This window comes from Tupaia chinensis, unplaced genomic scaffold, assembly GCF_000334495.1.
Source record: "Tupaia chinensis unplaced genomic scaffold, TupChi_1.0 Scaffold000318_1, whole genome shotgun sequence".
NCBI classification, from domain to species: Eukaryota; Metazoa; Chordata; class Mammalia; order Scandentia; family Tupaiidae; genus Tupaia; species Tupaia belangeri.
The window spans coordinates 457,218-476,433 of record NW_006159811.1 but is presented as its reverse complement, the minus strand read 5'-3'; the positions used below and the strand labels follow the sequence as shown (position 1 = coordinate 476,433).

Below are 19,216 nucleotides of genomic sequence, written 5' to 3'. Positions count from 1 at the left end.
CTCAGAGAGCGATCTTAGAGGAGTGTCCGACTTAGGACATGCATGAAAAACCACGAGGGCTTGGTCTTCCTTTCTTTCCAGCGTTGCCTCCGTCGAGCCAACCCACTCCCGCCGAGGCTGGTCCTTGGCAGGGGGGAGTGGTTTTTGCTATATGTCACATGCACTGGCCAGAAAAACAGAGAGACAGAGATAGAAAGTGAGAAATCACCCTCGGGGGCGGGGGGAGATGGCCATGCCGCAATCCCCTCTCCTCCATTCTCCTCTCAGGATCATGGGCACACACGCACACGCACCCAGTGTGAATTTTAGTCACCAAGGCTGGGACTCGAACCGTGGTTGGCTACGTGGGAGTTCAGCGACATAGCCATTACACTAACTGCTGGTCCCTGGATGTATTTTTCACCCAAGAAATTTCAGATTTCAACAAGAGACCCATTTCCTGAATAACGACATTGATGGGGAAACGAGTGTACACAGACCTCATCTTGTAAAGGAAGCCCAGTATCACATCCTTGGTCATCTTCTGTACGCGACTACAGACAGTGTGAACCGCAGTCTCTTTCTGTCCCCCCACCATTTGTCAACCTGCAGCCTCTTCTTTTTCTTTCCCAGGAGACTGAACTCTATGTTGATGTGGTTGAAGTCCCTTTCTTCTTTTTCTTTCCCAGGAGACTGAACTCTACACTGATGTGGTTGAAGTCCCTCCGTAGGGTCCCTCTGGGGCCCTTCACAATAATTGTGTGTCCCTTCAGAGTGATGTTAACATTCTCTGGAATGTTGACGGTCTGAATGCTGAGGATGTAGTGGTAGACGGGCAAAGCTCCAGTATAAACTCTTAACTGACGATATCTGTCACCCTGCAACCATTTCCAAACAAAGGTCAGATTCAGGGGCCTTGGGGGCTGGGACTTCAGCATTTCATTTTGAGGACACAGTTTATCATATAACAACTGTACAGGTCAGTAAGCTATACAGAGGTCTGGACTCAGTCGGAGGGCTGTCAGACGACTGCTGCAGATGTTCCTCCTCCATGGGTCTGTGACACCTGTCTAGACATGCAGGTATCATCACAGCACCCATCCACTGTGGCATGCAGGGGTCACCCACCTGCTCTGATAGCCCCCAAGACTGCATCCTTAGTGCCTGGTTACAAAATCTACCACGTAGGCTTCACTCACTAAATGTTTGCTGAATAAAAAAGTAGATGCTTCTAGATCCTCAGATACAAATGAGGCTCAAATCACTGGGCCCATCACTTGCCCCTCTGAGCCTCTCATTTGCTATCTGTAAAATGGACTGAGCCAAAACCAACCTCATGGAGCTGCCGAGTGAAGGGCCCAGCTGTGCCAGGATTCACAAAGTACCAGCATCCGTCCTTTTTGTTGTTTTTCCCTTTTTGAAGATGCTAAATAAAAATGACAAGAGGCCATCGTTTTGCATAACAGTGCCTGAGGAGTTAACAAGGACTCCAGTACAGGAAGATAACCTTTGAGAGCATTTACCTGCTCTGCTTGCTTAAATGACCAACCTTGGAATGAATCACCATTGGTCTCTGTAACTGACTTGACAAACAGAAAGGAAAACTGAGGTCGCGGAAATCCTGTTAGGGTTAAATTCTAGCAAATGTGGGCCTAAGCTTTGCCTACGAGCAGTGAGTAAATACAGTCCCTGCCTCTGAGCTCTAGGTAGCCTTGTTAATGAATCACTAGACCCTGTCTCTGCCTGTAGAAACCACCTCTATGACCAACGCATCATAAGATATTTTCTTCAAGATGCTTTTCAGGAACCTGAAGTCAGTCCCTGAGCCACCCTGCGCCAATTCCAGACATTTGGGACAGAAGACCCTCCTACTGGGCCTGCACAAGTGACTGATGGGCAACGCTTTGACATTGAAGACCATACATTTTTTTGAACAACCTGCTGGCACACTAGCCGTTTCTTCACCTTGTCCTATCCCCAGTCACATTTGTGAACAGCCCAGCTGCATTCCTCCCTGGTCCTTAAAAACACCTCCCCCTGCAATCGAAGGAGTGACTTCAGTTTCAATTCTCATCTTCCTGAGGGACTCTCTGAGTTAAAAAGCCTTCCTTGCAAACTGTCTCCATTATTGGCAAACTGAGCCATGGCTAGATGAACTTCAGTTCAGCAACACTTGCACTAAGCTTCTGCTCTAGGCCCCAAAAGACCAGACCAGAAGAGAGTCACTCATGCTAAAATGTCACATTGTCAAGTGAAACTTCAAGCAAGTGATCAATCCCCCTAAGAGACCAATGTTTTTTGAAAACAGGATATTCCAGCCTATGTAAGTCAGGGCTATAAGGAAATCAAACATATGCACACTGCGTGGCTTTTGGAGGAACGTGCACTTGAAAGAGCTCAGGATATGACCTGGACACTTTGTGGTTATGAACATCCTATCGCCGGGGTCCATTCCTCCTCCACCCTCCAGACTCACCACGTCCACGCTATGCTGACCACGAGGTCCCCTGCTCCTTCTCTCGCAGAATTTCCATCCCTGCTGCTCAACCCCCCTTGCTACTCCCCCCCCTACTAATCACCACTGTGGCCTTCAAATCATCCTGAAATCCGTAAGACCTTTGCCTCAGCCTTTTTCTTTTTTTCTGGCTGATGAAAGTGTGGGGACCCATTTGAAACCCCCAAATAGAATAAAGGTTACTTTAAGCTGAAAGTACTTGAGAATCAACAAGACTTGTAGGAGCTTCTCTCTGTTGACTAAAAGGAGCAGTTTCTGAAAAATGAGGACTGCCGCCATACATGTGCTCTGGGGGCAGCGTCTACCCCCAGGAGAAAAACCGGGAGCAACTTCACCGTAAACCTCCTTCCCAAGGGCATTCTATGGCCCCAAAGATGATGGAAAGGCAACTTGGAGAAAAAGAGAAGGAACTGTGGCATGACCGTCCCGCATTGGAGAGGTGCTTTCTCCCCCTCCTCTCTCTGACTGCATCTGGCAAGTGCATGTACCCTCTGGTAACAACAATAATAATAAAAGTAGAAGAAAAGCTTTCCTCCTGGAGCCATCATTATTTCATTTGTGGCTATATGGCTTGATCATGCACAAACAAATGTTCTGAAACATTATCTTAACAAGGAGGACTGATTCTGCTAAAAAAAAAAAAAAGGTTTGAGTATTATTGCTCTCAAAGCTTGTAGCAACCACAGATGTCCAAGGTGACACGTCTGTCCCTTGCCCAGGACAACAAGTAACACATTCAAGTACATTGTTAAAACGTATATGTTTGGGGCTGGCAAGTGGCGTGGTGGTTGAGGCATGGATTCCCACATGGTCAACTGCAGTTTCAGTCCCAGACCTGGCAGCTTGCTTTCTCATTTTCTCTCCCTGTTGCTCTCAGGTGAGCACATGTACCTTATAGTAAACTTAAAAAATAATAATAAATCAAATTAAAAATTTAAAAAGTATATGTTTCAAGGGAGGCAAGACGAATGCATACCTAAATACAAGCATGAGTTATTTCTTTTATTAGATTTTTCTTTATTTTCTTAGTTGTTAAGCAGTGAATATTACTTTTATAGCAAGAAAGTGCTTTCCTCCACAATAGAAATTAATGCAAAAACAATGAAAATAAGTCATTGAAAGGTATAAGACAGATTCTTCTTTTTTTTTTTTTTTTTTGAGAGGTTTTTGCAATAGGGTACGTGCATTTGCCAGAAAGACAGAGAGACACAGAGAGATAGAAAGCGAGAAATCACCCCCCGGGGGAGATGGCCATGCCACAGTCCCTTCTCCATTCTCCTCTTGGGATCTTGGGCAGGCACGCACGTGCATCTGGCATGAGTTTAAGCCACCAGGTCCAGGACTTGAACTGCGGTTGACTACATGGGAGTCCAGTGACATAGCCATTATGCCAACTGCTGGTCTCAAGACAGATTATTCTTGATTGTCTTTTTTAAAACCTTGATCCGTATCTGGCCTTGCAGCGTGCGCATTTCGGTGTGCTCAGCACCATGTGCCTTTAGGTGGTTATGTGGGTGGCAGAAGGGAAGACCCTTCCTCTGGGATTTGTTGTCTCTGCAAGGATTCGACATTTTCCTCCGAAACTAAAATCAGAGCTCTTTTTTACTTTTTTTTAATAACTGCACAGCTAAATGCTACTTCTGACTCAAGCTCAACTATGGGAATTATTTTTATTAAGTATAGTTCTTACTAATAAAGGATGGAAGAATCTTTTAAGCAAGACTTTGGCTGAAGCCCCTATAACAACAACAACAAAAAACATATTAACAGGAGAAAGCATGAGGAATTTATTTAACCAAAGTTTATGTGACAGGGGACCCTTCAGAAATAAAGACCCAGAGAAATGAGGAATACTGTATTTTTATGCTTAGGTTTGAAGAAGGGTGTGGACAGTTTGAAAACATGTCATTGAACAAAAAGGGGGCATGACTGTTATAACTGGGGTGAGCTTAGCAAGGCCTGCTTTTTCAGATTCGTGTTGGCGTTCTGTACCCCATTCCTTTCCTCTGCGTATAGGATAAGATGCTTGTCACATCTAGATCTGATGACCTAATTTCAGGGGCGCTAGTTAAGAGAATTTTTACGTTTGGCTCTCACACAGAAAGGCAGGAGATCAGGGAGTGACCTTCCTGCTTCTGTTTCCTCAGTTTCCAAGGAGCCATATTTTGGTTTGGGTGTTCTTGTACCCCATCATTCTCATGTTTGTAACTTTACTCTAGAGACTGGGGTGGCAGACTGTCCTATAAGCCACTGAACTTGTCAGTCCAAACAACAGGTCAGTCCTATTACACAGTTAACAGTTGTGTCTCATTTCAGGGGGAGAGGTTGGCTCTACGTGGTGTGAGCTTGCGGGTAATCACTAAAAGGAATTCCTACAGAATCAAAAGAAAGGGGCCAACAGGTGGCGTGGAGGTTAAGGTGCTAGACTCCCACATGGTCAATCACAGTTTGAGTCCTGGACCTGGTGGCTTACTTTCTTACTTACTTTCTCTCTCTCTCTCTGCCTCTGGTGAGCACATGCACCTTATAGCAAATTAAAAAAAAATTAATAAGTGATTCCTTAATTAAAAACAAAAACAAAGGTCAGAACAAATTATAAATCCAATGTTTAAGTCCGAGGGCAAGCAGTCATGATTTCTAGATGTTGGGCTTGACGTGTTTTAGTTGCAGTGGGACGCACAGTGTGGTGTTTAGAGTGCCCTGGTTTGTAGTTCAAACGTAATGAATGTTTCCTTCTGTAAGCTGTTGTAGTAATTTCTCTGAAGTCTCTATCAAATTGTCTAGTGTCAGTTTGGAGGGCTTCAGGAAAAGGGCCATTTTCATTTTTAGTAATTCCAAGCCAGAAACTCTGGAGAAAAATTGGAAATAATCCTTTGGAGAGTCCCAGAGCCAGATATCAGAGGAAATCAGGAAAAAATCAGGATCCAGGTGAGTTTCTAGATAAATAGCAAAATCTCTGGAACAAGGAGCAGAGCTAGAATTTAGTAACAGGTGTACTACAGGTGTTTTAAAACTTAAATTTTCTCTCTATAATCACCTTCAGTTCCACCAAAGATGACCAAAGACAGACTCATTTATTTGCAAAAGTGGCTTTGACAGCATCTGCTAGATTCTGCTCTTTTCGCAGGAAAAGACAAGAAAGGACATGGCAAAGCCTGCTGGGAACCCGCTCCCACCTGAAGCAGCATGGTACTATTTAGTGCGCTGTCAGAACACCCTTCCTTTTCCTATCTGTGCGCTCGTGTCCTTTTATTTCTCTCAAGGACTTTCAGCTTCTCCAGAAAGGACACATGTTCCTCCAGCCCAACATCCTGGCAAAGGAGTCTTTTTGGCAGCAGGGCCATTACTGATGGTGGGTGCTGGCGTGAACCTTGGCATTCAGGGCTCTGGGGAAGGTGGTGACCCAATTACTGACAGCTGTTAGAGCCTCATTTCCCAGCATTTTAGTTTCCCCAGCAGAGTGGCACAGACACCACAATCATTAACATTTAATTTTGATTTAGTGTGTGTGCACAGGCTGGGACAACGGAAGTGCAGCCTGTTGCCTATAAATGTTCAAAGCCCCGTGAGGTCAGTCCGAACTGCACCTGCTCAGGCCCAAGTGTTGGTTGGAGGAAGCGTTTCAAGGTCATTCCAGTAGCTAAAGGCTTCCTCCTGCTGCAGAAATCTTGAGAGATGATAAAAGAGAATATATAAAAACGTCATGAAAGAATGACTTATGCATTGTGGTGTAAGTTTAGAACAAGGTGCCATTGGACCAGGAGGGAGAGTGGGAGTTGTTCTGGACTAGGAGGGAGAATGGGAGTTATTTCCCTGAATGTGTGTATCTCAGAGAGTCCTTCTGACTCCCTATAGCAAATTAAATCATAATAATAATAAATAAAATAAGTTTTAGGGGAAAATAAAGAACTCAAACACACAGGTGTGGCTCAGAGCCTCTCTGTACACCTTGGTGAGAGGAGAACCTATGCTTTTCCTCCTCCAAATGCTCTTCTCCCTCTTCCTCTCTGAAGTCCCTAGTTCTCGTGTCCTTTTAACATTGAGTTCAAGGCCCACCTCTTCCACAGTTCTTTCCCAAAGACTGTCTCTCCCTTCTCACACTCTGGTGTCCCATTTCATGATTACCAGTGGCCCATGGTTCAGGTATTTGTGTTTTACTACTCCTAAAAGCAACAAGAACCAAATAATCTGCCACTTTCGTTTTCTACCAGTGTCTGGCAGCAGATGAAGAATATTGCAGCTATTCAGTAAGATGCATTTAAATGTTTTTACTGAGCTTTCAAATAACTTTGACAAATCACAGCAAAATAATATTTACTTTATCATTTCTTTTTTTTTTTAAGGTTTTTGCTATAGGATGTGTGTACTCGCCAGAGAGAGACAGTAAGAGGGAAAGTGAGAAATCACCCCCAACCCCCCGCGCCCCAGGACGGCGATGCTGCAATCCCTTCTCTTCCATTCCACTCCTGGGATTTGGGGTGTGCTCACACACGTGCCCGGTGTGATTTTCAAGCTCCTGGATCCGGTCTCCAACAGCGGTCAGCCATATGGGAATCCAGAGCCTTAACCATTACGCCACCTGCTGGCCCCTAATTTATTATTTCTATGATGGGAATATATTTTTATAACTCTCAAAGTACTTACCAATTTATATGGAATCGAGCTCATAGCACTGTGCCCTGTACAGTGTAGTCTATTGTCTGTGGATTTCTCTAATTTTATGTGCTCACAGTAATATACCCTACCACAAAGAAAAATAATTTAGCATAAAACATTATAATAGCTAGTCCTTTGTACTGACATTGCTGTTAGCCATTTCAATAGCTTTATGTGTCTCTCTTCATTATGATAATATACTTTCTGATCTCTTTAAAGAGAAAAAAAGGTATGTCAAAATGTCACGGACTAGGTGGCTTATAAAAATGCCTCAGAAGCTAGGAATTCACATTTTCAATTCTCTGTGGATTTTTTTAGTTGTTCTGCTTTAATCAACTAGGGATGGAATTTTTTCATACACACACACACACACACACATATATGAAATTGAGGTATAATTTATGTAATAAAATATACAGATTTTGGATACACAGGTTTGTGTTTTGATGAGTTTATACCCAGGGAACTACCATCCAGTTAATATTATACAAGGGACATCTCCATCATGCCAATAATTTTTGAGCCTGTTTCTGTTCAATTCTTTCCACCACATGGGCCCGCTCATCTTTTTGCCACTATAGGTTAGTTACTCCTGGCCTAAGAATTTGTGTAAGTAAAATGAAAAAGTAGATAGTCTGTTGGGTCCTCTTTTGTCTCTCATGCCTTTTGAAATCCATCCATACAGTGTACATCTCTGCTTTGTTCTTTACTGCTGAGAAGTTTCCTTAAGTGGGAATCATGACAACATGGGATCTTCTAAGCCTAGCTTCTCTCTGTACTTTGTACAGCTGAAGAACCAGAAGAATGAGAATAAAAGCTAAGAATTAGAGGGACCAGGCATAACAGTTATGTCGCCGGACTCCCACGTAGTCTATTGTAGTTCGAGGCCTGGACCCAATGGCTTAAAACTGACACCGGGCATGTGTGCGTGACTGCCCAGAATCCCAAGTGGAGATGGAGAAGGGATAGTGGCATGGCCATACCCTCCGGGGGATGATTTCTCGCTTTCTGTCTCTCTGGCAAGAGCAAGCACCCTATAGCAAAAATATCTCTTAGAAAAAAAGAAAGCAAGCAAGCCAAGAATTAGAGATGAGGCTTTTGGGAACAAACTTGGGATTCCAAGATGGGATAGAGGCAGTTTATGTTAGGATCTTGGCAATAGCCGAAATGGACTACTTTATGGTCCACAGAATGTCCTGTGGGGACCTTGGAACTGAGGCATAAACTGAGTTGGACTGAAGGTGTCTGACAATCGGTATAAACCAGGGGCAGCAGACAGGCATCATCCAGGGATCCAGTGCCATATCCATGCCTCTCTGGGAAGTGCTGGTTTTGATGCCATCTTTGGGGAACTAGCTGATGAGCTTCTTGGTTTTGCTGACTATGCTTGAGTTTTGCTTTTTTGAGTTTTGCTCTGTGTTTCTTGAACCAAACCTGGAGTAATGTTGGGTATAAATCCATTTTGAGGTTGTTTCTTTCTGAAGGCTGTGGCATGGGTATGGGTTCTTACTCAACAAGAAGTTCAAGTCTTCCATTTGCTTTTCCAAGAACATAGTTCATCTCTCTTTGTAAATGCTTCTGGTGATTGCCTTTAGCAAGGTCCTCTGAGCCTGACATCTTCTAACCTGGGGTCGTCAGGAAGTCAGGACGCATTTTTGCATAGAAAAAGATGTCATGACTTTCCCGACCATCTAGTAGATGTACTCTCAGGTTCTGGTCTAGTGATAGGACAGCCTTTTCATTTTATTTAAGTTGTTTTTAAAAGGATAAGTAAAAAGAAATCTTTTTATTGGAGAAAAGTGTAATTAATAAAAATGAGAAGTATCCAAAACAGTTAACTTCTATAAGGATTGTTTCAGGAACACAAAATAATTCTTTCACGGGCATAAAATATTTAACTTAGATTGTTCATGGGAAGGATCCAGAAGGGATCCTCCAGACGTGGTGGTTTTCCAGTTGTGTTGGGTGCCAGGGAACTATTTTCAGGTATATTACTTTTGTTACTGCTGTAACAAGTTAACACAAATGTAGTGGCTTAAAACCACACGAATTTAAATATCTGATAGTTCCAAAGTCTGCAAAAGGTCTCACTAGGCTAAGAGCAGGTGTCGGCTATGTTCCTTCCTGGAGGTCTAGGGGACAATACTTTTCCTTGACTTTTCTGGCTTCTAGAGACTGCCTGAAGTCCTTAGTTTGAGGTTTCCTTCTGTCTTCAAAGTCAGTAATGGCTGGTTGTTTTTCTCACATATCGCTCTGACTCTGATTCTTCTGTCTCCCCCTTTTGCTTATAAAGACCTTTGTGAAGGACCAGCAGTTGGCGTAATAGCTATGTTGCTGGACTCCCATGTAGATGACCATGGTTTGAGACCCAGAGCCGGTGGCTTAAACTCACGCCGGGCGTGTATGCATGCATGCCCAAAATCCTGAGAGGAGAATGGAGGAGAAGGGATTGCAGTGAGACCATCCCCCCTAGGGGGATGATTTCTTGCTTTTTCTCTGTCTCTCTCTGTCTTTCTGGCAAGTGCATATGCCCTATAGCAAAAACCTCTAATAAATAAATACATACATACATACCTTTGTGATTACATTAGGCCCACCCAGATAACCCAGGATAATCTCCCCAATTCAAAGGCAGCAGATTAGCAACCTCAATTCTATTTGCACCTCTAATGCCCCCATGCCATATAATACAACTTGCTTGGAGGTTTCAGGAATTAGGAGGTGAATGCCTTTGAGAGGGCCACTCTTCTACATCAGATATCACACCCATTTGATTGTGCTACCACATAAGGTATCAGACATCAGGTACACGTTCGAGTTAAAACTGTTAAACCAGCACACATGGAACATGAACATTGAAGCCCAAGGCTGCTATGACATGAGGATGCCTACGTAGACGTCCATCAACAGACATGGGGTGGGGTGGCACATGAACAATGGGCCATTAACACTAGGGATAAAAATCAAGGCCAGTGAAAAGAACATTTAGGAAGAGATGACTGGGTACATTTACCAGGACAATACTATACCATAGTTAAATGTATGGACTTTAGATTGGGACTGCATGGGTCTGAATCTCTGCTCTGCAACTAACTTGTACGTAACCTTGGGGCAAGTTATTTTCACTTCTCTGTGTCTCAGGTTACTCATCTGTAGGATGAGGATAAGTACAGTACTGTCTGACAGTGCACTATACAAATTAGTGATTTCACATAAAGCAATTATGAAAGTGTCTCTGACACATAGAAAGTACTAAGAAATGACCATATTATAATGGCCTAAAATGTTAAAGCTCAAAGAATTTAGACTGCAGATTTATTTGCAAAGTTTCTGATAAATGTCTTTTTTTTTTTTTTAAGAGACTCTTGCTATAGGGCAAATGTACTTGCTTGAGACACAGAGAGAAAATGAGAAATCACTTTCAAGGGGACGGCTATACTGCAATCCCTTCTTCTCTATTTTCCTCTTGGGATTTTGGGCACACATATACATGTGCCCAGTGTGAGTTTCAAGCTACTGGGTGTAGGACTAGAACCATGGTTGGCCATGTGGGAGTCCAGTGCCTTAACCACTATGCCACCAGCTGCTCCTCTCCCCATGGATGTCTCTTAAAGTGAGTAGATGATTACCAAATGAGTTCAGCCCTCATAAATAATGCTAGTTATCACCATTTTTCTTAAGTTAGGGTCATCTACATTTGAGCTAATTCTAAAAGGGGAGGAAGAGAGCTAATATTTAAGTTGTGTTTGGAGAGACTCTTCAAATTGTTAGTTTCGGTAGTATTCTTTATTCACTGGGGTTCCTACTTTGTACAGTGAATGGTGGTAAGGTCTGCAAATTACTGGGAAATTTCTGGAGATTCTAAGAAGTCCGGCTTGATGAAAGAAATGGGTAAGAGAATAATAAAAGATCTTGGTACAAAGGTAGGTTGAGGATATTTGAGAGAGTTGGGTTTCCTTGTGTGGTGGGTACTACAGATTCTGAGCAGAGAAATAATGTGGAAGTATGGAAGAGGGAGCCTTAGAGGGCAGTTACTACAGTTATGGGGGAGAGGTACAGTCAAACATCAGTCACAGTCCTTAATGTATAGTTAAAATGTATTTTTTTCATTTATAAAATATAGGGACTCTTTAATAAAACATATGTATAATAAATAATTCATACTGGAAAATGCTCATCATGTTGCTTCACGCCTTTTCAAGGGAAGAGGCCGCGACACCAGGGAAATCAGAAGGCAGTCTCAGTAATTCATCTACTTCTTCCTGCAGAGCCTCTGCTTTTTCCTGCAAGAGCATCTACAATAAAAAAAGAAAAAAATCAAGAGATGAGGCCAAAATATTCACTATTAGAGAACCATCAATTTTTTTTTTACCAGTATCTAATATACACCTGAGTTCTTACACATTTGTAATCTAGACATTTAAAATAATGAGGGACCAGCAGTTAGCGTAATGGCTATGTCGCTGGACTCCCACGTAGTCGACTGCGGTTCACGTCCCGAACCTGGTGGCTTAAAACTCACGCCAGGTGTGTGTGCATGCGTACCCAAGATCCTGAGAGGAGAATGGAGGAGAAGGGATTACAGCGTGGCCATCCCCTCTGGGGGGTGATTTCTCGCTTTCTCTCTCTCTGTCTGTCTGGCGAGCGCACGTGCCCTATAGCAAAAAACCTCTCCCCCACAAAACAACAACAACAACAACAAAAAAAAACCTAAAATAATGAGATTCAAAAATGGCCATATGGGGCCAGCAGGTGGCATAGAGTGTAAAGCATTGGGCTCCCATGTGGTTGACTGCTGTTCGAGTCTCAGACCTGGTGGCATGAAACTCATGCTGAGTGTGTGTGCATGTGTGCCCAAAATCCTGAGAGGAGAATGGAAGAGAAGGAACTGTGGCATGGCCATCTTCCCAGGGGGCTGTGATTTTTTTGCTTTCTGTCTTGCTGTTTCTCTTTGTCTCTCTGGCAAGTGTACACGCCTTAATAGCAAAAATCTCAAAAAAAAAAAAAAAAGGAAAAGAAAAATGGCCACTTAAGAACAAGTGATTATAGCAAATGAAGCTGAGCATTTAGTTAAAACCATTTTAGCTGATCACTGCATTTAGCATACCAAAAATAAAGGAGCTTTAATACTCACAAAGATTTGTTTTATTGAAGATACAGCCATTTAAAAATTAATTTCTAATCTATAAAATCTAAGACAATTCTGCAAAAATTTAATTAGCTCCTGAAAATATGGTTTCATATAATACATTTTATTATTCTTCAAAATTTAGTATGCTTTTAAAAAGTCTATTAGTATTTCAAAGAAATTTTAATCAAGCTCCTGAAGTTAATATGATTGAGCCAGCCCCACGGCCTTGTGATTAAGAGAAACACATCCCACGTGATTGTGCAGGCCGGGTCCCGGACCTGGTGGCTTGAAAACTACAACAGGCATATGTGTGGATGCATGCCCCAGATTCCGACGGGATGGAGAAATGAAAGAGAGGGCTGCAGCATGACTCTGCCTCGTGGGCGGGAGTGGGGTAGAGTAGAGGGGCGGTACTTTCTACCTTTCTCTCTGTTTCTGCTTCTCGCTAGCAAACACTTGTGTCCTCTGGCAAATACAAAAATCAATAAAGTTAGCACAATTAATTTCAAAAGCAACATAATGAGAAAAAAAAAAATCCTAAACATGGCACTTAGAAGACACCAAGAATGAGCCAGCTAGTGGCGTGGTGATTAAGGCTACTGAATCCCACATGGCCGACTGTGTAGTTCTGAGTTCTGATCCCAGTGGCTTGAAAACAGGCTGAGTGTGTGTGCATGTAGGTGCCTCCAATCCCCAAAGGAGGCACAAATGGAGGAGAAGGGATTGCAGCATGGCCATTCCCATGGGCAGCATCTTTCTCACTTTTCTTTTCCTTTCCTCCCTTTCTTTTTGTCTCTTTCTGGTATACCCACATCTAATAGTAAAAAAAAAAAAAATTGATGCCAATAATTATTTGCTGAATAATGCTTTTCCCCCTTTCTTCTAAAAATCAGAAATAAAATGTTGGGGGTTAGCCTGTGGCCTGGTGGTTAAGGCAGCTGGATTCCACACAGTCAACCACATGGTTCAAGTTCCAGACCTGGTGGCTTGAGAAACAACCCAAGTGTGTGTGCATGTGTGACCAAAATCCTGAACGGAGGGAGAAATAGAAGAGGAGGGATTGTAGTGTGATCATATCCCATGGGGGTGGCTTTCTTGCTTTCTCTTTTTCTCTGTCTCTCTCCAGAGAGTGCACATATCCTCTGGAAAAAATAAAATAAAATGTTGGCATTTGTTGCAGCTGGGTTTTGTGTATCTAGGCGTGAAGTATTTGAACTACTTCTGTTATAAAATTTCTATAATAAAAAATTTAGCAGGCTGGCCTCATAGTACTGTGCATCAGGAGCTGGATCCTATCGGGTCAACTGTGGTTCAAATCTTGGCCCCCATGGGACCAGCAGTTGGCGTAATGGCTATGTTGCTGAACTCCCATGTAGTCGACTGCGGTCTGAGTCCTGGACCCAGTGGCTTAAAGTCACTCCGGGTGTGTGTGTGTGTGCCCAAGATCCCGAGAGGAGACTGGAGAAGGGATTGTGGCATGGCCATCCCCCCTGGGGGGCTGATTTCTCGCTTTCTATGTCTCTTTCTCTCTTTCTGGCGAGTGCATGCACCCTATAGGAAAAACCTCTCAAAGAAAAAGAAAAAATCCTGGCCCAGCAGGTTGAAAAACAAACTGGGTACATGTGCATGCGTGTCCAAAATCCTGATGGGAAGGAAAGGTGATGGAAAAGGACTGTGGCATGGCTACGCCCATTGGAAAACACTCTCTTTTTCGCTCTCTCTTTCCAGTGAGTACATGTGCTCTCTGGCAATTAAAAAATAAATAAAATAAATAAAAGTTCAGTGAAAATTTCATGAAACAAAATGAAAAAAATAAAAACACTACCTACCAATCATTATATAGCATTATTTAAGGGAGATTAAAATATAATTAGGTGAGTTTTCTAGTAGGTGAGATAATGGTGACGTAAAACAAAGTCTCTCAAAACGTCTTCTAAAAATTACACACATAGGGGCCAGCAGGTGGTGTAGTGGTTAAGGTGCTGGACTCCCACACGGCCCACTGTAGTTCAAGTCCCAGATCTGGTGGCTTGAAACTCATGCCAGGTGTGTGTGCATGCATGCCCACAATCCTGAGAGGAGAGTGGAGGAGAAGGGATTGCAGTGTGGTCATCCTTGCTGTGGGGACTGATTTCTTGCTTTCCGTCTTTCTGGCAAGTACACATACCCTATGGCAAAAATCTCTCAAAACCAAAACAAAATAAAACCCTACAAAGATCAACAAGTAAACTACACGATACCCATGTGTCAGCATTACTAGAATACAGAATCATCAACTTAAATTACTTGTGGTTTTAAAAATTCCACCAATTTCCAGAACAGTCATTTCTTGAGCTCTCACTTAAAGCATCTGCACAGATCACTGTGGGGTTCAGAAAAACTACATGGTGCAAGATAAGAAGGGAACGAACAGAAGATCTGAGATGAAGTAAAAATCACCTCCAGAGAGAGGAAGGGCTAAATGAAGCAATGTTTATGGGAAGGCATTTAAAATATGTGTGGGACATTCTAGGAGGGAGTCTTGGAAAGACGATGCAAAAGATTTTAGGGGAAGAACGGCTAAAAAGGGAGAGGCACCCTTGGGAAGCTGAGCAGTGAGGGGCGAAGAAACTAAAGGGGAAAATTTCGGCTCTGGCCTGCCCTGTGGCACAGCAGTAACGCACTGTTCCAGAGCAGCTGGCTCCCACATGGCAACTACATTCAGATACCTGCCCAGTTACCCCGAAGCACTGGGCACGTACATGAGAGACAGAGGTCTGATGGGCTGGGGGACTGGAGGAAGGTGAACACAGCAGGACCAGACCCTGTGAGGGTACTCCTCTCTCTCTCCCCACATCTTATATGTGTGTACTCATGAGCTCTACCATAAATCAAGGAAAAAAAAAAAAAAAAAGTAAGGATCCTGTAAGATAAAAGGAGATTTTAAAAAGTCCAAAAATGCAAAATCTGCTTGCACTGCCCCCCACCCCAAGCCATCCATTAGGGACATCATACTTTGCTGCTCTGACAGAGGAGAACGCTCGAGGGCACAGGAAAGAGAGAGAGACAGAGAACCCCCCAATGCAGCATGTTAATGTTGCAAACATTTCTCAATTCTGTCTGGATTTGGGGAATGCATGCACATGCACCTGCTGTGTTTTTCAAGCCTCTAGGGCCGGATGTGAACCATAGTCAACCATGTGAGATGGTTGTGGCCCCTTACACACCAGGCCACAAGGCCAGCCCAGGCTTCCTTATTTCCAGCCTTGCTACCTTATTTGCAATTTTTCACCCACTCCTTTACTCAAACTCTTACATAAAATGTCCATTTTACTCTTTTGAGTTGACTGGAAAGTGGGCGAGATGGTAAGAACAGCGACGTGTATCTTAGTCCCTAAGACAAAAGCCCTGTATTAAAAATGATTGAGTAATAAGACCGAAATACGGGTCTGTGAACACACCAATGATTCCTGTATTGGCTAAGAACTGCTTATGCTGGAACTTGTCCAATAACATTTTCCGAGTTAAAGTCACTTGTTTTGGTCATTGTTAACAAAGCTGCATTTATATCCTTAATAATATACAGTCTAGCTTCTCAGTATTGCTTCTACCACTTACTGATTGTTTCCCTGGCTAAAGCTCTTAATTTTTTAAAGTCTCATTTGTTTACTTTTTCTAATATTTTTAAAACATGTACCATAGGCTGAACACTAGGTGCGTCAGCAATGACTCTAACTTCACCTCCACCAACACCAACAACTCCTAATCTGATGTGACAAGAGTAACTAGGACAGTAAAAGGCCTACAACTAGATTATTTCATACAGATGAAAGGAACAGTAGGGAGAAATCCTTGGGGGAAGAAGACCTGTTTCAAAGACGTGAAAAGCCACTATGTGAATGAATGAATAGACGAGTTCCAGAGGGTAGTACAATGATATGATGGTAGAAATCTAAACAAGGCAAAATTGAGCCTCATTCTATTGGGATGATTTTCTGTAACACCAAGGGCTTCTAAAAACAGAACAACCTAATTTTGAGGTAGTAAGCTACTTGTCAATGAGTGTGTTCAGAGGTGGGAAGACCAGATGTCCGGGATGCTGAGGGTGTGGGGAGGCAGAGTTCTATGACTCCCAGGGGCCCCCGTTCTTCAGCAAACCTTTGAAACTGTCTTTTTTTTTTTTTTTTTTTTTTTAGGAGGCTCTTTTTCTCTACTAAAGAAGGCTTGTGTCAGGCTGGCCCCTTAACTTAGCAGTTAAGAGAGCTGGATCCCAGGACAGAAGGTGGTGTAGTGGTTGTGGTGCTGGATTCACATGACCGACTGCAGGCTTGAGTCCCAGATCCAGTGGCTTGAAACTCACACCAGGTGCATGTGAGCGTATGCTCAAAATCCTGAGAGGAGAATGGAGAAAAAGAGATTGCAGCTTGGCCATCTCCCGTGGAGGTGGCAGTGATTTCTCACTATCTCTCTGTCTCTAGTGAATGCATGCACCATGTAGCAAAAATCTCTCCAGCTGGAATTCTGGCCTGGTGGCCCCACACTTGGCACATGTGTTTGTGTGTCCCAAATCCCATCAGGAGGGAGAAATGGAGGAGGAGGGATTGTAGAGTGACCATACCCTATTGGGGGATGCTTTCTCCCCCCCCCCCCCCCGTGTCTCTGTCTCTGGGGAGTACACATACTTTCTGGCAATTAAAAAGAACAAGCTGTGTGCCATAAGAGATGCACAACTTTTTGGGTACAGACTTTTGTGTCCATAGAAATAAACTATTATGTGATATTAAATGTTCTTATCCTAATGTCTGAAGTATAAGCAGACAGAGCTGCTCCCATAGCACACAGGTCAGGTGCTGTACAGAGGGAGATCCCACATGGCCGACTGGGGTTTGAATTTCAGTGTGGCCATACACTGGGCATGCACATGCATGGCCAGGATCATGATGGGATGGAGAACTGAAGGAAGAGGTGTAATGGTGTGACTAGGCCCCAACTCAGGGTGCTTCCTTTCATTCTCTCATGTGTACATAAACGTACTGTATTATGAATAAAGGGAAAAATTCAGTTGTAAGGAGATAACACTATAAAATATGATAAAAGTTAAAAAATGGTTCATTTGTTGATCTGACTGACATGCACAGAATTTGTACCAGGAAGCACCATTTTGTATGCTGCAAAGATAAACAGTGATTAAATGCAAATACTAAAAAAAAAAAAGATTTATTTGCTTACCTTCGCTGATGAAACAATCTGCTTGGCCTGACGTCTTGATAAATGATCAATTGTCCTTATCAGCACTTCGGGACTGGCATTAGCTAAGTGTGTTAGGCTTTTGTAACCGGCACTGTATAACTGCTTTGCTCGACCCTGAAAAGGGTTACAGAAGTCAATAGGGTTAAGAATTTGAGGTTAGGGAAAATAAAGAGCTTTAATGAAGAAAGGAAAAATATTTCTCAAACTAAAATGATAAAGTGAATATGAGGAGATCTGAATCCTGTTTCTAAAAGATGTTTTTGGTAGTTGTGATCTGACTACAAGATAGCTTTTATGTAGCTAAAGTTGACTAATGTGTTTGCAAATCAGGAATAAGGCACTTAGGGGGGTGGCTTTATTTTAGATCCCCACGTAAAATGTTCTGGTCCAATATTCTTTCAATGTTCTTACCATCTACTTGGGACAACTGGTGTGTATGTGTGTATGTGTGTGTGTGTTTCCCAAGTAGAACTTTGATTCAGGAACTGAATAACAGAGAATAAACTATGTTGGATGAAAATAGAAAGCTGAGAAGCCACTTGAGGACATTTTCTTCTTCATCCCTTAGAAAATGCCAATACGGGGCCAGCGGGTGGTGTGGTGGTTAAGATGCTGGATCCCACGTGGCAAGCTTTGTGGTTCAGGTTCTAGACTCAAAGGCTTGACAATCACATCACGCATGTGTGTGAGCCCAGAATCCTGAAAGGTTGTATTATGGTGTAACCACCCCCCCCGGGAGGGTGATTTCTCACATTCCCTCTCTGTTTCTCTTTGGTGAATGCATGTGCTCTATGTAAAACCCCAAAAATAGATAATAATAATAAAAAATAAATTTAAAAAAGAAAAAGAAGAAGAAAGTACAAATGCAAATGTCCCGGGCAGGCCCTAAAGTGAAGTGGTTAATCTCTGTGCACCGGGGACAGGATCCCACACAACCAACCATGGTTCAAATGCCGCTGTGGCTTGAAAAGTGCACCAAGCGTGTGTGTGTGTGTGCCCCAAATCCTGATGGGAAAGGGTAATGCAGCAAAAAAACCACTACAGCATGGCTACACCACTGTGGGATTAGCACTGCCTTTGGGGAGTTCAGAGTTCAAAGGACAAAAGGCAGTTCTTCACGGGAACAGAGGAAGGAAGAAAAGCTGAGTGGCTCTGTCCCCACTACCATTACTGTCTGTTTTCCACAACTGAGATTTTTCATCAAGTCTGCTTCCCGATTAATGGTGGATTTCTGAGCGATCATGGCAGCAAGTTATTGTATCTGTAAAATATTTTGGTTTTAGATTTATTATTATTATTATTATTGGAGAGTTTTTTGCTATAGGTCGTGTGCACTAGCTAGAAAGACAAAGAGACAGAGAGACAGAAAGTGAGAAATCACCCCCTAGGGGGTATGGCCACACTGCGATCCCTTCTCCATTCTCCTCTTGGGATCTTGGGCACGCACGCACACGCGCCCAGCGTGAGTTTAAGCCACCTGGTCCGGGACTCGAACCGCAGTTGGCAACATGGGAGTCCAGCGAAATAGCCATTATGCTAACTGCTGGTCCCCATTATTATTATTACTTACACATTCAATCAGTATACATCACTTAGCTTGTAGAGAGAATTTACCCAACATAAAATGTACCTCAGAGTAGTCCAGTTGAGAACACTATACACATTATCATCAAGAGGTAATAAACCATTTCTGTGTCCCGCGAATG

At 43.0% G+C, this 19,216-nt stretch overlaps 1 protein-coding gene across 5 annotated transcripts in view; it reads right to left on the bottom strand.

The window, feature by feature from the left end:
• Nucleotides 1-19,216, bottom strand: part of HELQ (helicase, POLQ like) — a 59,893-nt gene that overhangs the window by 3,663 nt on the left and 37,014 nt on the right. For 2 of the 5 annotated variants that reach the window (XM_027773021.1, XM_006151395.3), the window contains 2 exons: nucleotides 17,490-17,624; nucleotides 10,908-11,445 (listed from right to left, as the gene is read on the bottom strand). In XM_027773021.1, the coding sequence (XP_027628822.1) occupies nucleotides 11,338-11,445; nucleotides 17,490-17,624 (243 nt within the window). In that variant the 3' untranslated portion in view covers nucleotides 10,908-11,337. Of the gene's footprint in view, nucleotides 1-10,907; nucleotides 11,446-17,489; nucleotides 17,625-19,216 lie in introns of those variants that run through there. The other 3 variants (XM_014588934.2, XM_027773022.1, XM_006151394.3) reach the window with 2 other exon arrangements.